The following is a 16,416-nucleotide window of genomic DNA, read 5'->3' on the forward strand; positions in this document are numbered from 1 at the left end:
AGGCTATCTGAACACCAGGATTCATCTCTGTCTTCTTCCTGACTGCTAAAACAATGTGACCAGCTGCTTTGAGCTCTGCCCTTGGTTATTTCCTGGTCATGATGAACAGTACCCTCAAACTGAAAGCCAAGATAAACCCTTCCTTAAGTTGCTTTTGTAATAGTTATTTCATCATAGCACCTGGAAAAGAATTAGTACAGAGAGTAAATTCCCCAGGGTTCTGTGAGATAGGTCAAGGTTCAGCCATTGCCTTGTTCCAACCTGGGACCTTCATCTTCAAGGCTCACAGAGGATATACAGTCTCCAAGGCTGACCATACTGTACGGGGGGGTGTAGGGGGCGGATAGACCACAGACAGACACTTACTTTACAAAGCCCACCGACACTGAGCACAAGCCCAACTTGAATGCAGGGAAGGAAGTCCTTCTGCAAAGGGAGTTGAGTGCCAGGCTATAAGGACCAGTGCTGAGCAGGCCTGCTTTGCCTTAAAGAGCTAGAATCTTGCTCAAGGAGTTATACAAGCCCATGCCTCCTAAGATAGCAGACTATGAGGTCTCACCCATCAAGGACCCAGACCCTCAGATAGCAGCTTTGAGAGCCCAGATGTCCAGAGCAGCAGGGTAGAGGACAGTCAGAGGGAAGAGCACAAATGGGCTCACAGGCAAAGTGTCTGTGTAAGGAAGACTTCCACAGATAAACTCACCAGGAAGATCTCGATGGTACCCAGGATGTACATGGCACCTGCAAACGTCGTGCCCAGGTAGAAGCAGAGGCCAACAGCCCCTCCAAACTCAGGCCCCAGTGAACGAGAAATCATGTAGTATGAGCCTCCCGCTGTAAAGATAGCCCAAGGAAAACACGGGTCAGGAAGTGCCATTCACTATGAACATTGAGCATTCATGCAAAAAAGGTATTCCCATGAAGGGACAAGCAGCTTTAGTCTTCCTTCAAATCAGAACCACTAGGAAGCCTTGGGCAATGAGTTCATGTCTACGCTGCCCATGGGCACACTGCAGCTGTGATGTGATGAGAACTGTCTGATACAGGCAGGCACAGTACCTCATCTGTCTTCAGAAAAACTTGCTGTGCCTTCAGACGGTTACAGGGGAGACACTGGCACAGGTCTGCCAACTCTTTTATGCTGAGGACAAAGCAGGAGTGCTTGGGAATGTCACCGCTAGCTAAAAGAGTGCATAGTTTCAGAAGAACCTGCACTCCATAGAGCTTTGTGTCCATCTCTAGGATGTGGTTTCTGTCCTCACAACAGAGGACAGGCAGAGGGTGTGTCTACAGCAGGACCTCTGGGGAGAGGGCCACTCTCTTCTCTCCATGGGAAGCACAATACCCCAGTGCCATCCTGAAGCAAACAATTAATGTCACTGTCACCATGAGCCTGGGGCAGGAACGGCAACCACACACATGCAGCTCTGTACTGTGAAAACATCAATAAACCAACTCAAGAGCCACAGGCGCCGGCACCCTCACCTGGGACCACACCGTTGGTAGCGATGGCACTCATGGAGATGGCAGTCAGCATTGTCTGCAAAGAAAGATAGTTCTTTCAGGAAATGTGTGCCCCAAGATTCTCCAGCATGCTGAGCCTGAGGTTGCAGGCTTTTGACCTCAAAGGAGGTGCTAAATGACCAGTAAAGACAGGTGTCTTGGCTTTCAGTCCTTTCCTTACCCAACCCACAAATCCTTTCCCAAAAGTCAAAGAAAACACAGGCTTCAGACCCTGCCCAGCACAGCCCTGAAAGCTGAACCTCACCTAAGTGCCTGACCCTAAGGAGTCCCAATTATGTCTCTACTAACCCATGAGGCACAAGGTGGATACTTTATCTAGATGTACATCTAACAGGGCACAGGGGACCTCATCTTGCATCCACCTTATCTCCAGGAAACACTCTCTGCTCAAGAAAGTTTATTTGTGGGTATCAGGAGTATTTGTGGGTATCAGGAGTGTCAATAGCCACAGAGTGGCATTCGGGTGATGAATGAACTGAGTAGACGGAAGTGCCCACACAGAGCAACCAGAGGACCGACCTGGAGTGGCCACATGGAATGACCAGTCAGGAAGTATAGGCAAGTGCCCTTGGGTGGCCATGACAGGGCAGACACATGAAGTGAGTAGGGAAGCATGAGCTGGTGGCCTGGAGTGACAACACAGACTGACCAGTCAGGGGACAGGTGAACAGGTAGCCACAAGGAATGACCAGTCAAAGGACAGTGGGTAGCCTAGGACAGACACACAGGTATGAGCTATCAGGGAATAAGTGGTCAGGTGGCCTGTGGCAGGAGTTAAAGGGGTTCCCATTCAACCATATTATCTGAATTTCCTCCAGAAAGGACTCATCCTTTCAGGGGACACTTGGGTAACTAAAACAAATTTAAACTTCTCACCAGAGAAAGGTAAATAGGCTATGAGCAACAACAAAAGGTAAACCAGGCCACGACAAAAAATGTCACTAAAGTAAGGAGACACGCTAGAGACAGGGATGAGTCAGTTCTGAGTTTATTCCACTGCTCTCAGGCCTGGATTCGAACAAGTTACAGACCTGTGTCCCTTTCTCCACAACAGAGCCCTGAAAATGCCCATGATCCTTGCAGGGTTTAGTCTTGTAAGCCTAGTAAGAGGCACCTGCCCCGACTCAGCCTTCGGCCCCTGGTGTCCCCAGATGTAGAAATGCTACCCCTATAGAGATACAGCTAAATAAGGTCCTCAAACTAGTGGAAACCTGGCCTTTGCGAAGGTAGACGGGCCAGCCCATCCTTCCCAAGTCCTCAGTAGTTCCTAGAGAGGAACCTAGAGCACAGATCTGGATTTCCCAATAGGAGTCTCTCAGGGCCCCCAGGACCAGCTCCTCAGACACTGCCCCAGGACTAGCTGAGGACACTCACACAGGTACAGCACATGGACACGATGAGGAAGGACTCCAGAACGCCAGCTGCCCCCACAATCCAGGTCAGGCGCAGGAAAAGGATAACACCCAAGATATTCTGCAGGCAGGGCAGGTAGACTCCAATGAAGGTGCCCATGCGGGGGGCCTGAAACAGAGAAAGATGTGTCCAGGGAGGCTCACAGCCTGTACCCAGTAACCCAGGCTGGAACCCTACCCCGTGTTTCTGTTTGCAGGTTACAGGAGCAGAGGAACCAGGGAGGAACACAGTGGCCATACAGTGAAGCTACAAGGATAGCAAAGATGTCAGACAAAAACCCATGTCCCATACAAGATGAGGTTCCACGGTTCTATAGAGGTCCCCAGTCGTCTAGGGCATTGAGCTGGAGGTGAGGAAAACCATACTCAGCAGGATACAGGGACAAGCCTCCTGGCTCTTCTTTCCCACTGGGGAGAAGAATCAGAGTGGGAAGTTTGGAACAGCAAGATAGGATCCCTGCTGTATCTATGAGGCAAGCTAGGGGCCTAAGCCTTGGCGCCTGGAAGCCTGAGGCATGGAAGAGAGGAGGCCAAGGAGGGGCTAGACACAGGTGAGGCTGTTTGTAAAGTTCAAGAGTTTCAGTGTAATATGACAGGGAACAGACTAGAGATTTGGGGACACAATGGCTGAGAAGCCAGACTCCAAAACAAAGGAGGCGCATCTCAGTTTAGGTGAACACAGAATGAACATGGAGGATCGGATTGAGCACATTCCCTATGGATGATGATCACAAGGCTGCCACAGAGCAGTGCTCACACAGAAGTTTGATGGGGTGTCACACAGCCTGAGACCAGGCAGGGAGAGCCCAGCAGCTGAAGAGTGGTACTGAACGGTTATACCTAGTCAGAGAGCTGACTCCAAGGAGAACAAACTGACCACCATCACCTGAAAGGACAGGATGGCAGCTCAGGCCCGCACAGGGCCCTCCCACTGAGAGAGCCACCCAGGCCAGGGCAGCCTGAGTTACACTAACTGGAGACCAGAGATCTCACAGGAAGACAGAGAACGTGTGGAAAGCTCTGGGTTTGAAAACCTGGAGACTTTAGCCCTGAGCCCAAGGCCAGTGGGCAGCAAGGTTCACACTGAAGGGAGGGATATAATAAGAAGAAGGAAACCTAAGTCTTGAGCTTATGTCCTCCCTGCCTTTGAAGTCTGGACAATGCATTCTAGGGGACAGAAGTCTTTGTGGGTTTGAATTCTGCAAGCTGGCAGATGGAGAAATGCTTTTGGAACTTTTTAAGAATTATTTTTACCTTTAATTATGTTATGTGAATGTATATATGTGTTGGTATATGCACATGAGTGCAAGTATCCATGGAGGGCAGAAGAGGGCATTGGACCCCTTGGAAATCGAGGTACAGATGGCTGTGAGTTGCCCAACACAGATCTTCTGGAAGGGAGCTGCTGTGGGATGCTCTGTATGGCAAACGTGTTGCTGATTAGTCAATAAATAAAACACTGATTGGCCATTGGCTAGGCAGGAAGTGTAGGCGGGACAAGGAGGAGAATAAAGCTGGGAAGTGGAAGGCTGAGTCAGAGAGACACTGCCAGCCGCCATGATGACAAACAGCATGTGAAGATGCCGGTAAGCCACGAGCCACGTGGCAAGGTATAGATTTATAGAAATGGATTAATTTAAGCTGTAAGAACAGTTAGCAAGAAGCCTGCCACGGCCATACAGTTTGTAAGCAAAATAAGTCTCTGTGTTTACTTGGTCGGGTTTGAGTGACTGTGGGCCAGGCAGGAAAACTCTAGCTACAGGGAGCAATCGCCCTTACCTGTTGAGCACTTTCTCCAACCTGTCTTTTGGATTTTTTTCAGTTAAATTAAAGAACTAAAGACCACAGTGTGAGTGAACATTAGCGACAGCCAATAGAAGCATGGCAGGAAACAATCTGTGTGGGCAGGCCATTGCTGGGTAGCCTGAAGGTGCACAAGCGGCTGCCAGATCAGGCGGCTTAGCTTCAGATCCCACTGAGACACAGGCTCAGGAGCTAGCTGTCTCCCCAATATCCTAGTGCCCGGGGGTCCCAGATCCTTCTACTCTGGTCTGCTCTGAACTCTCAGCTCTGTTTAGATGAAGGGAACCCGTTTATAGTCCAGAAGACAGTTCAAAGGAAAGTGATGCCTGTCTCTGGGGACAAGCTTCTGTGACATCAAAGGAGACACCAGGGTCAGACTCCACTCCTCCTGTCCTGTCAACCCAATAGATCCCTAAGTAGGGCAGCTGTTCACTTCCAACCAAGATAAGCACCTCTGCTGTGGGCCTAATACTTCATCAAGTGAAATCCAGTCCAGAAGCCCTGCCCCCAAGGGAAACACTGAGCAGAGAACTGTCGTATGTTGGGTTGGGGTAAAATACACTAAGGCATACTGAGTACAATCTCCCCAAACCTGGATGCCCTGTGTGTGTGTGGGGGGGGGGGGGGGGAGCCAAGCCTGCTGGGCCCCACTCTTGGGTAAGAAGAACTAAACTGTGGGTCAACTTGAGCAGTGCCTTGGTAGAGCAGAGCTGAGGCTGAGGGTCAGTTCTAAGATGCATTCAGACCAGTGTCTATTCCCTGGCGTAGGCCAAGTTCTCCTTGGACACAAATTCCAGCAGACAAAAGAGATGGACAGACGGACAGGGAAGGCCTGGGGTTGAGCCTGTAGGCCATGAGGCAGTGATGGGAGCACAAGTGAAGCCCCAATAATGCATCTGAGTGACAGACCTACCACTGCGGCCCTGAACTCAGCACATCTGGGAAGCTGTGACTCTGCCACTTCAGCGGCGTCAGCTAAGGATGCCCAGAGCATCTGGGAGGGGCAGGAGGAAGCATGGACCAGAGAGCTTCTGAGGAAGCCACTGCTCCACTGGCAGGAAGACAGCCCATGCCCTTGTTAACCTCAGCCCTGTCCCCAAACCCACGAGGCCCCAGATATGAATAGTCTCAAAAGCAGTGAACACTGTGAAGACTTACAACACAGAACTAACTCTGCTGTGCCCACACCAGGAGGGAAAGGAGGTAGCTAAGGCAACTCTGGGGCCTGATCCTTGGAGCCACAGTCAGGCTGGGCACTGGCTCACGGGAAGCACCTAGGAAGCAGCTGATGTGACAAACAGGTGGATACAGGGGGAGGGCAGATGAGCTGGCTGTCAGCCCCTTGGCAGGTGTCACACGAATGAACACCTTCATCTGTGTTCACTAGCACTGGACTCCTCCCTCCAGAGAAAGCAGGGGCCTTTGGGAAGTGGCACAAAAGGAGAATAAAAACCAAAGTCTTTAGTGAAGGTTTAGGCCAGACACAGTAGCACACACTTGTACTCTCAATAGGAGGACTATTGTGAGTTCAAAGCCAACTTTGGACAACATAGTGAGTTCCAGGCCAGGCTGGGTTACAGAGTGAGACTGTCTCAACAAACACACCACAACCAAATAATAAATAAAACGAAACAGAAGGTCAGTGCTCCGTCAGATCTCAGGCAGGGCTCAGTGCCTCTCCTCTCCTCTCTGGAGCTATGTGGCCCCACAGACGCCTGCTCACAGTGGGCAGGGCAGCCTGCACAGCACCTCTAGGACCTTGTTTCTTCCTCATCCAAGTTTGAGGGTCACCCAGAAGCACAGTGTCCATTGAGACACAGTACTAGAAAAATGAAGAATGGCCAAGCCTCAAGAAGGAAAAAAGTAGGTGTGATATGAAAGCCCAGCAAGGGTGTTCTCCGACTAGAAAGTTCCAAGACTGCTATCCACATAGAGGGCAGCACAGGTACCTTGATCTCCCGCCTCCGGCTGTCCTCATCTTCCTCATGCTCCACCACACCCTGGCTCAGGTTGGTATAGTTGGCCAGCTTGTTCAGCAGTGACGACACCATGGGGTTGCTGTCCATCTCTTCCTATGGGTACAAAGCATCAGATAGGTAGGAACCAGGTTCATCAACATCCCAGGGCAGCAGGTCACTGGCCCAGCAGGTACCTCTGTTCCAGGGCTATGTGGGGCCTAAGAGCCACAGTCAAGATATATGAAGCCCCCAGATCTGTGCACCCCAAGACACCTCCCCAGCAGGTCTGGAATCAGAAGTCAGGGGCTCCGAGAGACTCCCCAAGGCTTCAGGAACTATAGGAAATGCACCTGCCCAAGTTGCAGCTCGATTATGAGGGATAGATAATTGGCTGAGTGGATCTCAGGCAGAAGCATCCTGCACCTCCAGCAGGGCCCAGGCTGCCCGTGCCTAGGATTCAGGAGACGACTGCGCCTTTACTGTTCCACATGAAAGTCACTTCTTTGTGTAGAAACTAAAATAAAATTACCTCAAAAAGTGCCATGTTCTTCCCCTCGAAGTAGCTCTCTCTTTCCACCTCCACATTATTGATGAATGGGCTGTTCTCCCTGGGGTTTCCATCTCCTGTGGAAGACAGTCAGGTATGTCTCAGGAAGAAGTGGCAGAAGCCGAGCATGCAGCTCTGGGAGGCAGGCATCAGGCACCTGTTCCCATGGCCATCAGTCCCCACCTGTGGCTCAGCTAAACACATTCATCCAAGCTTTCTTTCTGCCCATGCGTCCATGTCCTCCAAGTGTCTCTGTGTCCCAACACAGGCAATTTAGTGTAAAATCAAGCATCAGTCCATTTGTCCTACTGCCTACTCATGAGGGCTCAAAGTCTATCCCCATTAGTAGGGCTGGTACCTTTGCTGAGCAGCACCTGCTGGCCCTCCCTGCGTACCCCACCATTTCAGAAGGAAACCGAAAGGTTTCCTTGCACTTTCTGTTGTGGGACCTGAAAGCCCAGGGCTGAACACTGGCTTCCAGGGTCAATTGTTCCCAATGTGCCACTATGTGTGGAATAGGAGAGGTATCATCACCCAAACTGCACAGAACAGTGGCTGGTCAGGATCCCTGACCACAAGACAGCTGGGATTCTCAGCCCAAGAGGCAAGCATGGCCACACAGTCAGCCTTCTCAGACCACCCACAACGAGCCTTCCTGTGTCCTCAGGTGGCAGGATGCCAACACCTGGGCACATCTTGCTTTGCTTCTGACTTTTGAAGTTGCCTACCCTATCCACTCCCAGGGGCCACCTGAATAGCTCAACATGATTCTGGGAAGGACACCTGTCCTGAATCACAGGTCCCCAGCCCCAACACTTCAGCACAGCCAGTCCCATGCCATAAAGGTCATGAGCAGGGAGTGGCCAAGTCAGTAGTTAGAGGACTCTTTTCTAATTCCTTCCATGTGAAGGTCCTCGCAGAGATGTGCCTCCAAGGGACTCCATAGCCTTTGGCACACAGGGCATGCCTCATGCTGCCAGATTCCTAGACTAGTCCTCTCTGCCTCAGTTTCCACACATGAGATGGGATGGAGATATGTCCTGGGATATGGCCTTACTGATACCTCCAGGAGCTCAGAACAAGGCTGATCAGCTTGGGTACCCAGTATGTAGTCACTTACAAACCTAGGCCAAGCTGGACCAAACAGGGAAGGTGGATCCTCATGGGAGGAGGGTCCCACAGAGGAGGGCTTCATGGTCCAGGGACAATGGCTCAACTGGCTTCAAACATCTTGTGGGGGTGATACAGAGAAGTCACAGCTGCCACAAGCAGCCTCGGGAGTCTGGGGAGTAGGAACAAGTGGAGGGGAAAAGGTAAGATGGGACAGAAGAAATCAAGAACAACCTTGGCAAACAGGGAGAGAGATGGGACAGGGTGAGGCCAAAGGTTAGGCCCCACAGTGTAGCCTACACTAGTACCTTACAAGGAAGTTTGTAGCTTGGTACCTAACCCTTGGAGGCCCTTGTACAACTACCCTCATCAGGCAGGGTCCTCAGTTCTGCTTCCTCTACATGTCCAGAATCAATTCAAGACCCTTGACAGGCAGGTCCAGTAACCAGTTTAATCTTATGGCCCTGGGATGAGAGGAGAACACACCTAGGGGGCTTTGTTTCCTGCACAGAGTACCAAGGCCTTGGACACATGGCCTGGATATCTCATGTTCCAGATGCCCAAGAATGTAGACATCTGTTCAGCCACAGAGGACATAGTACTATAGGGCATCTACTGAGGGATAAGCAGAGACCCCAAGGTACTGCAGCCAGAAGTCTGCAGAAAGGGAGCATCCTTGAGGAAGGAAGGAACCAGAAGGCAACCTCTGGTGGGCGACCTCTCCCTGAAGTCGTGGTGTTGAGATGGCAGGGCAATGGGAACAGGGCAATGATTCTTTACTAGGACTTTTCCAAGGTGACAACTTGGAAGGAGGAACTAGGTAAAAAGAACTCTGAACAGCCTCCAGTTGAAGAGCAGCAAGTTACATTATGTCCACTTTCAGGTTCCACAAACTATGTGTGTGATACTTCTGTGGACAACTACCTTAAAAGCTAAGAACTTCACGAACAGATTGGCCCCATTAAGGACTAAAGTCCTCTTTGAGGGAGGACACACACACACCAAGGTTTGTTTTGTTTTGTTTAGACAAGAGCTTTGAATTTCAAATTCCTCAAATCCCAATGGATTATGCTGGCCTTCCGGACACGCCCCCACACACCTCCTACCCTATTAGCTAGTTCAGACCATGGCTTACCACCAATCTGGGTGGCACCTGAACAGAAGAGTCTGACGCAGTTCCCTGAAGCTCACTAGGCCCTTTCTGTCTCAGGATACACCTGACCCAGGCCCTAGTCACAAACTCCAATAATCAAGGTCATCAGGGCTCAGGGAACAAAGGAACACAAAGTGCCCTGCCCTGAATTTAAGTAGGCCCCCGAAAATGTGGCATTTGATTATATACACAAAACCAAAGCAGAAGGAGAAACCTTTGTTAGGGCCCACAGCTTTGTTCCAATCAGAGATTCCCCTCATCAGTACTCACCCAGATGCTACAAGTTCCCCTGGTGTCCCCAGCTGTCCTAATTCATGGCCCTGAGCCTCCCCCAGAGATCACGAAGGAACTGCAGTAAGGCAGGAACAGAACTACGATGACAGTCCTCTGCAGAGAATTCATGGGGCAGTATAGACAGCTGAGAACACAGCCATACTATGCCGCTCTGCAGCGTCTGATGGGACAGGGGCTCTGGGGACACAGAGCGATGTAAATAAGCAAGGCACGGCCCCACCTAGAGATCAGCCCTGCATACCCTGTGTGTTCTGTACACACTGTCTATTCTCCCTAGTGGGGACTTCACACCCTTCAAGTTCCACTCACATCAGGACCTCAGAGCAAGTAGGAGGGGACAGGATTGTATTCCATACCATGGACTGAAACTGAAAACATGGCTGGTCCTTTACTAGATGACCAGGAAGCTGGAGTAGAGTGAGGTCTGCAGATCCACTATGCATACATGCTCATGCTCACCCTTGCATAACCATGCAGAGCCTTGCACTCAAGTGAAAGCTTGTAAGTCAAGGCACAACCTCCCTGGGTACCCATCAAACCCACACCTGTCACCAAACAGAGACACCAGGCCAGCACCATGCAAATCAGTCCCCTTCCATCCGGAGGCAAGAGCCTGTACTCTCAGCTGTCCCCACTGTGGAGTCTCCTCGTCTCACCAGCATCAAATCTTACATGTAGCAGATACAAAGGACACAGGGCAGGTGGATCATGGCAAGGCAGCAACTCACCAGGTGTAAGAGACCCTGGCCAGCAGAGAGCAGAACAATGTAGCTCAAATCTTCAGAATGACTCCCAAAGCTCCGTCCCACAGCTTCCTACTGAGACACTTCTCTGTATGGGTTGCCATACAGAAAGAGGGCACAAAGCCAGGCCATACACCCTAGGAACAGAACTGGAAATGTACGGTAGGAAATGGACTCACTGAAATGGTTAGCAGCCTGAGGGAGTTCCTAACACTGGACTTGTAGCAAGAGATGCTGGGAAGCCCAGGAGAACCAGGTCTCCTGCAGGACTGCTCTGCACAGGACTGCACAATGGAGGGATGGTGGAACTTCCCCCAGGTCACTCTGTTCCCACATGGGCCCCTTTCCCATAGAAACACATAACACCAGTCAAGGCACCGGGCACAGGGTCCCTAACCACAGCTCCCATGGTGTCATTCTCAGAGACAGGCATATTTCAATCAATGTACATCCCCTTCCCCAGAGTGGCTCCTCCCCAATCAGTGCAGGGTCCCTTCAACAGGGAAAATGATGCTCAGGCTGAGGTATCTTCTGCCATCTAGCAGCTACAGCCACCCAAATAAGCATATGGCTTTCCCACTGACAGCTTAGAACCCACTGATGTTCCAGGAAGGAAGGACATGCAGGGCCAAGGGCCTTGACAGGGTAAGTACTCCAAACCTCTCCCAAAGCCACTTAGCCACACTGGGCTTTTGGGTGCTGGATGCCGTAAGCTCTAAGAATGGCCAGGTGGTGGGGTGGGGGGCACTACATGTTTGTCTTTCCTCCCTGTACCCTGACCACCATGTAGTTGTCTGAGTAGTCAAGCAGAGATAGACACACACACTCACTAGTGAAGCACAAAGATACTTCGAAATGAGACTCTCAAGGGAGTGAACTGCCAGCATCCACCCGGTCCTTCTGTTCCTGGGCTGACCTGTCCTCACCTCTTTCCAGACTACAAGGGTTCCAGCTATGAGGACAAGAGATGGTTCCACAACCTAGGCATACTCTGTCAAGCCCTGCCTTCCTTCTGGAAAGTTCCATAATCCCCCACTCAGCTCTGTTACACTTCTGGATGAGAATATCTGCTCTCTGTGTGCACAGTCGCCCCAAAGCAAAGAGGTATAACCTAACTTTGAACTCACATAAATATTATGCTAACCACCCCAAAACACTATAACCAAACACAGAATCCTCATCCTTAAGCTCCTTCTTCACAGAGTATGGGCAAATCATTCTAGAACAGCACCCCATGTCTTCTGATAAATGTGATATAAACTTAGCAGACCCCACACACTATGGACAGTGGAGACCAGTTTCTCCCGGGGGGGGGGGCAGATGAGCACTGAGGTGAGACACATCTGAGTATGAGTGAAACTCTGGGCTTTTCAGAGTGTGTGTACATGTTACCACATGCATACACGTGTACAGTATCCTAGCTCTGTCAGCGGACAGGCCACAAAGCAGGGCACTCTAGCTCATTCTCCACTTAGACCATCTCAGGAGAGATATCAACTGCAGGGCGAAGGCAGGGGGATGGACGCTGAGACTAAATGTAGCCAGGAAATGTCAGTGACACGTCAAGAGGCACCATCTGGACAGTCTCCTGTGACCACGTCTAAGGCCATCTACTCACCAACCGACTGGAGCACAGACACACAGGCAGCCATGGAGACCGGCTGCAACACACCACCGTGTGCAGACCAATGGTCAGGCTAGAAGAACTGCCTTTGGAGCCTGTGGCTGGGAGGCAGTGGGGGCACACAGCCTAGTGGGACAGGCCCAGCTGAGTAAGGGTCACAGCTGTCACATCACAGTAAAGGACAGATGGACAATAGCACTCCTGACCCTATGCATCAGTGGGGTATTCCTACCATGCCACTAGCCAGACTGTAGGTCCCACAGACAGCCTGCTGTTCCTGCTGCCTAGAAGGCAGAGGCAAGACAGGAATATTCTAGAATGAGGCAGGAGAGCAGGCTACGACCTGGTAAAACTCAAATGAGATGTTGGTCATACGAACGCTAATTCTCTCACCCGCTATAGAGATTCTGAAAGAAATGTGATTTTCGGGGAGCGTATACCCCCAAAAGGGCCTCACAGCCTCTGCATACTCTCAAACAGTTCAGTTTAGGAACAAATATGTGTGTGAGAGACAGACTCAGGAGAAGAGAAAGAGTATTTCAACTTGGGATAATGTTACATGCACAGATGCCAAGCATAGGGAGATTTCTTTGTATTCTCACAAATTTCTAATGTCTGGAAATAAGTTAATAATACCAGGGTTAAAGAAGCCAGATGTGGTAGCCTTAATCCCAGCATTTAGGAGGCAGAGGCAGATAAAAGCTCTGTGAGTTACAGACCAGCCTGGTCTACATTGCAAGCTGCAGGCCAGCCAGGGCTACACAGTAAGAACCTCTTTTGAAACAAACAAAAAGCAGCAAATGCAAATGCAGCAGCAGCACACTCTGGTGTCACCAGCTCTGAGGACACAGAGGACCAGGGTGGGACTCAAACCCAACAGCCCTCCAGAGGGTTAGGAGACGGGTTTCAGATTCTACCTTAGACGCTCAGATGGAGCCAACTCAAGCTCATGACCTTGAACAAAGTCTCTGCTGCTCACCTCGAGCTCAGCTCAAGTTGCCAGTCTCTGGGGAGAGGGGGACGATATGGAAGGACATAGAGGGCAAGAGCTATTCAGAAACCATTCCTCCAGCCTGCACCCATAGCCTGAGTCTAGGAGTCACCTGCCTGGGTCTTTCACAAAGTGCAGCTATGATGTCATTCTGAGCAGTCACGGCTGGTGTTCTCAAAAAACTTATCTAACCCTTGGCCCAGATACACGCGTACAGCAACAATCACTCACCTAAGGAAACATCACTCCCATAGCCTGACCAACACTCCCGGGAGGGGTGGCACTAGTTCCCTGCACTCATGAGGTGGCAAGATACTTGTGAAGCTGAAGACTAGATGACATTTAAAGAACCTGTTCAATGGGATGACCGTACAGGATGGCCAAGGCTGCTAAAGCTGGAAAAATATAAGGACACAACAAAGGCTGGGGAGACTGAGGTGGACAGGACACACAGCCTCAACCTGGCTCACACTACGGTGGCTCACACTGTGTGGCTTCTGTACCTCGACTTTTCATTTTATCACTTATCAAAGTAATGTATGAATGCACAACACACACACACACACACACACACACACACACACACACACACACACACAGCTCAGGAGTCACCAGGCCTTCCTAGCCTAGCTAACCCCTCTGTGCACACACAGGCTCCGACTACAGTGCTGCTGATAGAGCGGAGCCCACACACAGGACAAGCCTCTCACTATCGCCATCCTATGTTCCTATCACCAGCCATGATCTGCCAGGCCTTCAGCAGATCTGTACTGAAGGGCTCTGAGTCGTACTAGAGCTGAAAACTGCTGAGCGCCAAGGCTCACCTGAGGTGGCATCTCTCTCTCGGTCAGACTACGTTCATAACAACTAGAAGCATCTTAGGCACAGGACAGCTGGGTACGCAGCTGCCACGGAGGCAGAGGGATGGCATGGTGAGGAATGGGCACTAGCTCAGGTAGCCGCTGCCAGTCAAGCATGTAAACACAGGCCTCACCACCAGCTGGGAGAAGCCAGGCAGACAGACGCTCTCCACCTGTGGATAAGATGTGGCCAGGTCACAAGACCACAAGGCTAACACTCCAACAAAGCCAGCCTTTCTTCCACAATAGGAAGACAAACTCATTTCTGATGAACCTCCACACTTATGGATTAGAGTGATCAGCTTCCCTCACTTACAGAAATACTTTTAAAAGCCTGTCCATTCCACACCCAGGTAGCAATGGCCTACCACTTACTCCATAACAGAACAACCAGAAAACGCTCCCAGGGAGTCAGGGCAAGCTGAGCCCAGACCCTCCATATCTGAGGTGCATCAAAATTTAGAGAATTACAAAGACATACACTCCCTCTAAAAGCAAAACGAGGAGACAGAATGGCAGCTGAACTACATAGAGAGACACTATCTCACAAAACAAGAACAAAAACAAACAACAAAACCAACCAACAAACAAAAAGAAACATGACAAATAAGATCTTAAAACAAGTATCTTCAGCCATAAAATCTAAACTAGAACAAGTGAGCTACGGGTGCATGCCTCTCTTCCCTGCAAACCTTGCTCATGGAAACAACAGAAAGGTGAAGACTGCTTGGCTCAGCTGCCACGTATCTGCTGCAAGCCCCCAGAGCCTGTGAGCCCACAGACCCACAAGACCTAGGACACAGAAGAGAGGGCCTAAGATACTGAGGACATCTTCCTTTAGAGTGTTGTAGAATAATATTTTAAGGTGTGTTACTTTTGTTTATGCTCTGGAACATTTGTTTAATGACTCAAAGATGTGTTTGATTAAATAAAATTCACCTGCAGTCAGGAGGCTGAATGAGCAACCAGCTGACAGGAAGTAGTAGGGAGGAGCCAGGTGGAGAAGGGTTTATAAGTAGGGATGAGGAGAAACAGGAGGGCTTTTTGGAGGGCACGACCAAGGAGGGGAGGTGAGTTACTTGCTATTCAGCCTCTCTGAGGAGCAGAAATCTACCTTAACCTTTGAATCTTGAGTTCTTTAGAGGGACAGAGATTTAGTTAAGTTCCCTTCATAGCTTTGAAAGAGTCAGTGCCTGAGGGAACAGAATTCCCTCAGGCTGTGGCTCTTGCAGCCGAACTGCTGCTGGTAGCGGTGGAGTTGCAGCTGCTGATTTGGACAGCCTGCAGCTTTTAAGGCAGGAACAATTAAAAAAGGACAACTGCTGTGGGATGTTCTGTATGGCAAATGTGTTGCTTATTAGTCAATAAATAAAACACTGATTGGCTGTTGGCTAGGCAGGAAGTGTAGGCGGGGCAAGGAGGAGAATAAAGCTGGGAAGTGGAAGGCTGAGTCAGAGAGACACTGCCAGCTGCCACGATGAGAAACAGCATGTGAAGATACCGGTAAGCCACGAGCCACATGGCAAGGTATAGATTAATAGAAATGGGTTAATTTAAGCTGTAAGAACAGTTAGCAAGAAGCCTGCCACGGCCATACAGTTTGTAAGCAAAATAAGCCTCTGTGTTTACTTGGTTGGGTTTGAAAGGCTGTGGGACTGGCAGGTGAGAGAGATTTGTCCTGACTGTGGGCCAGGCAGGAAAACTCTACCTACAAATGGCGCCCAACGTGGGGCAAGAGTTACCACCTAAAAACTGAGAAAAAAAAAGATTCTAAAACGGAGCTAAAAACAGCTTCCTAATTGTCTCTCTCAAATGAGCGGCAGCTGCCTGTTTGAGCTACTGGTGGGTTCCTAGAGTGCGTGCTCGACCTGCAGTATGGCAGGAATGAGGCCTCTGCAAGTGGCACATTAAGCTACATGGTGGATTTAGCCTTTGCTAGTGCAAAACAAAAAAGGGTTTCTGGGCTACTTGCTGCTTGGATAAAAGCATAGACCCACGATAGCTCCCAGAGCTGGCGGTAAACCACTGCCATGTTGGGAAGCTGAGGTGGGCGAAGCCAGCAGCCACAGCTGCTGCAGTTTAAAGCAAGAGATTCACAATAAGACAGATTCAGATGTAATAGTTTGCAATGTGTGTAAAAGATACGTAGGCTTGAAAGAGACAAAAAAGATGATATATAGAGTTATAGAAACAAATACATAGTTTTAAAAAATAAAGTCTTTAAAAAGACAGTAAAGGTAGTATAAAAAATAAGCCACGTAAAAATGGATATTACACAGAGAATCTGGATTGTGTTGTCTTTGGGACTTTTAACTGCAGAAAAACATTTGATTGTAAAAGCTGTTGAGTTATGCCAAAATGTATATTTTAAAGGTACCTTGACTTCAAAATTTGGAT

At 49.9% G+C, this 16,416-nt stretch overlaps 1 protein-coding gene across 4 annotated transcripts in view; it reads right to left on the minus strand.

The window, feature by feature from the left end:
- Slc12a7 (solute carrier family 12 member 7) overlaps positions 1 to 16,416 on the minus strand; it is a 91,599-nt gene that overhangs the window by 24,833 nt on the left and 50,350 nt on the right. For all 4 annotated transcript variants that reach the window (XM_052742895.1, XM_052742894.1, XM_052742897.1 and 1 more), the window contains exons 2-6: positions 7,227 to 7,321; positions 6,689 to 6,811; positions 2,899 to 3,045; positions 1,486 to 1,540; positions 704 to 834 (exon numbers count right to left, since the gene is read on the minus strand). In XM_052742895.1, coding sequence (XP_052598855.1) covers positions 704 to 834; positions 1,486 to 1,540; positions 2,899 to 3,045; positions 6,689 to 6,811; positions 7,227 to 7,321 — 551 coding nt within the window. The remainder of the gene's footprint in view (positions 1 to 703; positions 835 to 1,485; positions 1,541 to 2,898; positions 3,046 to 6,688; positions 6,812 to 7,226; positions 7,322 to 16,416) is intronic.

Source organism: Peromyscus californicus, unplaced genomic scaffold, assembly GCF_007827085.1.
Source record: "Peromyscus californicus insignis strain IS unplaced genomic scaffold, ASM782708v3 Scaffold_18__1_contigs__length_77618521, whole genome shotgun sequence".
Lineage (NCBI taxonomy): Eukaryota > Metazoa > Chordata > Mammalia > Rodentia > Cricetidae > Peromyscus > Peromyscus californicus.